The sequence below is a fragment of the Propithecus coquereli genome, unplaced genomic scaffold, assembly GCF_000956105.1.
Source record: "Propithecus coquereli isolate 6110/MARCELLA unplaced genomic scaffold, Pcoq_1.0 Scaffold110, whole genome shotgun sequence".
NCBI classification, from domain to species: Eukaryota; Metazoa; Chordata; class Mammalia; order Primates; family Indriidae; genus Propithecus; species Propithecus coquereli.
Genome location: NW_012134970.1, coordinates 4,882,938 through 4,885,739, shown reverse-complemented (window position 1 = coordinate 4,885,739; position 2,802 = coordinate 4,882,938). Strand labels below are relative to the sequence as shown.

General features: G+C 47.0%; 1 protein-coding gene across 3 annotated transcripts in view; it reads left to right on the top strand.

The window, feature by feature from the left end:
* Positions 1-106: 106 nt before the first annotated feature.
* The window catches only part of PRKAA1 (protein kinase, AMP-activated, alpha 1 catalytic subunit), a 42,944-nt gene continuing 40,248 nt past the window's right edge, over positions 107-2,802 (top strand). For 2 of the 3 annotated variants that reach the window (XM_012649926.1, XM_012649945.1), the window contains exon 1: positions 107-233. In XM_012649926.1, the coding sequence (XP_012505380.1) occupies positions 107-233 (127 nt within the window). Of the gene's footprint in view, positions 234-1,535; positions 1,580-2,802 lie in introns of those variants that run through there. The other variant, XM_012649936.1, reaches the window with a different exon arrangement.

The window sequence follows — 2,802 nt, the reverse complement described above, 5'->3', positions numbered from 1 at the left end:
CTGCCCCCGCGACCGAGGTTCGCGCTTCCCGCGGGCCCCGCCGCCTCCACCTGCAGGGGTCGCCCCGGGAGCGCGGCCCGCCCCCTCCGCCCCCTCCCGCGGCGCCATGCGCAGACTCAGTTCCTGGAGAAAGATGGCGACAGCCGAGAAGCAGAAACACGACGGGCGGGTGAAGATCGGTCACTACATCCTGGGAGACACGCTAGGGGTCGGCACCTTTGGCAAAGTGAAGGGTGAGAACCCCCGGGGCAAGGCTTGGCCCCAGCTAGAGAGCCAGGCGACTTCCGCTTTTCGCACCTCTTCATCCTCCCCTACCCACCACTACGTTCCTCGTCTCCCGTGCTCGGCAGCCCCTGTCCTGGCTCCTGCGGGAGCAGAGACCGAGGCCGCCGCGGGACTATGGCGCGGCCTTCCGAGGCCGGCTCGGGCTGCGGTGGGGACCGGTCGCCATGGCGACGGCGCAGTGACCGGAGGGGCTTGGTCGGTGTGAGGGGCGGGGATGCGGAGGTGCAAACTTTCCCAGGTGGGAGAGTCAGAATCTGAGCGGTGCGCTCCGGGTGCTGGGTGAGGGCGCCAGGGTCTTAGGCGGGAGCCCGGGGAAGGTGGCCTCCTGTTTGCCCCGGTTGTGCTTCCTTGGCTCAGGGCCAACCCATCGCTTCCTTGGCGGTTCTCAGCGTTGTCCGTATTTCCGTCCCTCTTTAGGAGGCTGTCGACTTACCTGCCCCTGGTGTTTCCCAAGCGTGAGTTGTGTTCCCCGAAAAGTAAGGTTGCTTTGGGGGTAGCCTACAGAATGAAAAAAAAAGGCCATCTCGTCGGAAAGGATCACCGATTTCTTCTGAGCAGTTGATGAATTTAAACTGGTTCTACATTTGTGATGCATAGTGTACGCTCTCAATGAGACTCTGTGCCTTTAGTGTTTCTGAATTACCAAGAGTTTTGCAGTCTCTGTAAGCGAAACCTGGTAGTCAGTGCAGATGTTACCTCCAGATAGCATTTATTAGTTTATTAATGCAGTTCATTTCCATTTATTTTCAAAGGATATTTATATTTTATTAAACGTTTTAGTGCACATCATTCGAACTTTTTTTTTTTTTTTAAAAACGAAAGTGTAGAATTTCTTATCCTGTGTTCCAAGACAGTATTCTGGAAATAATAAACCTGCTGCGCAGTCCACCAATTCTGGCGCAGAAAGTTTAATTGCAAATTTTGTGAGGCATAAATTTTTTTTCTTTAAAATATTTGACTTTGTTATTAGGGATGTAAAGGAAGGAAGTTTGGAACTGATGAAAATAATTCATGCATTGGCTTTGGATAAATAATAGACTATGGCTTACATATACTAAGTTCCTGGTAAACATTTGACTTGAAACAAAGAAAGTTTGTGAAAGTCTGTACGGTGAATTAACTGAGCCTTGCTGTTCCAGAGCTAAATAAACATTTTCTGATTTTATCTAGGGTTGGAAGAGGAGAACCCTTCCTTCTCTTGCCCTTTGTGAGTCATAGAACTGGAAAATTGCTGTATAGCCCACAGGGAAGCAACTGCCTAAACCTTCTTGTGAAAATCAGCAAGGCCAACAATGTAAGGAAGTAAGAAACAAATGCCAGAATAGGATAATAACAGCTACTAGGGCGGGTCCGTATCAGGCCAGTAAAATGTTTCTGTGCCCTCAAAGTTTTTTATTTTTGGCTTTGTTATTTCTTGTTAGCAATTACAAACTGCTTTTTAGTTTACAAGTATTTGTAAAAAATACTCATTAATGCCCCCATCCCTTCCCAGAGTTCTTACTGCTTGGATTATGGTATTAATTATTCCCCTAATATAGATCTGAGTGAAGGCGGGTCTATTTGCTGAGTGGCTTTTGGCATAGCAGGTAGGAAAGCAAGAAGAGATTTTTCATCTGCTGGATTTGGTCTGTGATATGGCTGTGACATGAATCTCTCCAGTGACTTAGCTGTTTCTTACCCTTCACTTCTTCACCCACCTGTGCTTCTCTTGAAGTACCATACTCTGTAAAGTCAACAATGTCCCCAAATATAGAAAGGCCGATATTAGAGGATCATAGGTTTCATGGATGTGGTTACGTTTGTTCATGAACACATTTGCTGATGTTGGTGGTCAAAATCTTTAACCAGTTCATTTTTTAAGTTGTTAAATAGTTGGGATGCTTTTTGCCACAAGTAATGGAAAATCTAACTCAACTTAGCCAAGAACATATCTATGGTTCTCTCTCCAAAGCCGGGAGTCCCAGCATACCTCTCATGAGTTTCATTGGCTCATCCAGTCCCTCTGGGTAGGGATGCCATGTGCCAATTGGTTTAGGCTTATGTTCCTAAACAGGCACTAGCAACAATCACAGCTCACTGCAGTCCTGAACACCTGGGTTCAAGCAATCCTCCTACCTCAGTCTCCCCAGTGGCTGGGACTACAGGCGTGTGCTGCCACACCCAGATAATTTTTCTTATTTTTTTGTAGAAAAGAGGTCTTTCTATGTCCCCAAGGCTGGTCTTGAACTCCTGGCCTCAAGTGATCCTCCTGCCTGGGCCTCCCAAAGTGCTGGTATTACAGGGGCGAGGCACTGCACCTAGGCACTACTATAGGGTAGTAATTGGATAGTATGAGGAGACAGGAGAGACACCTACACAGAAATGGGTATTGTTAGGGTAGAGAAAGGGGGACATGGATGCTCAGTGAATAGGCAAAAATAGCCACTATAGTGGTGATGTTGGTAACTAACACCAACAATCTTAATTTGATAAGAATTCTTATAAATAATAGGATTAGTCATGTATTTTATTTTATTT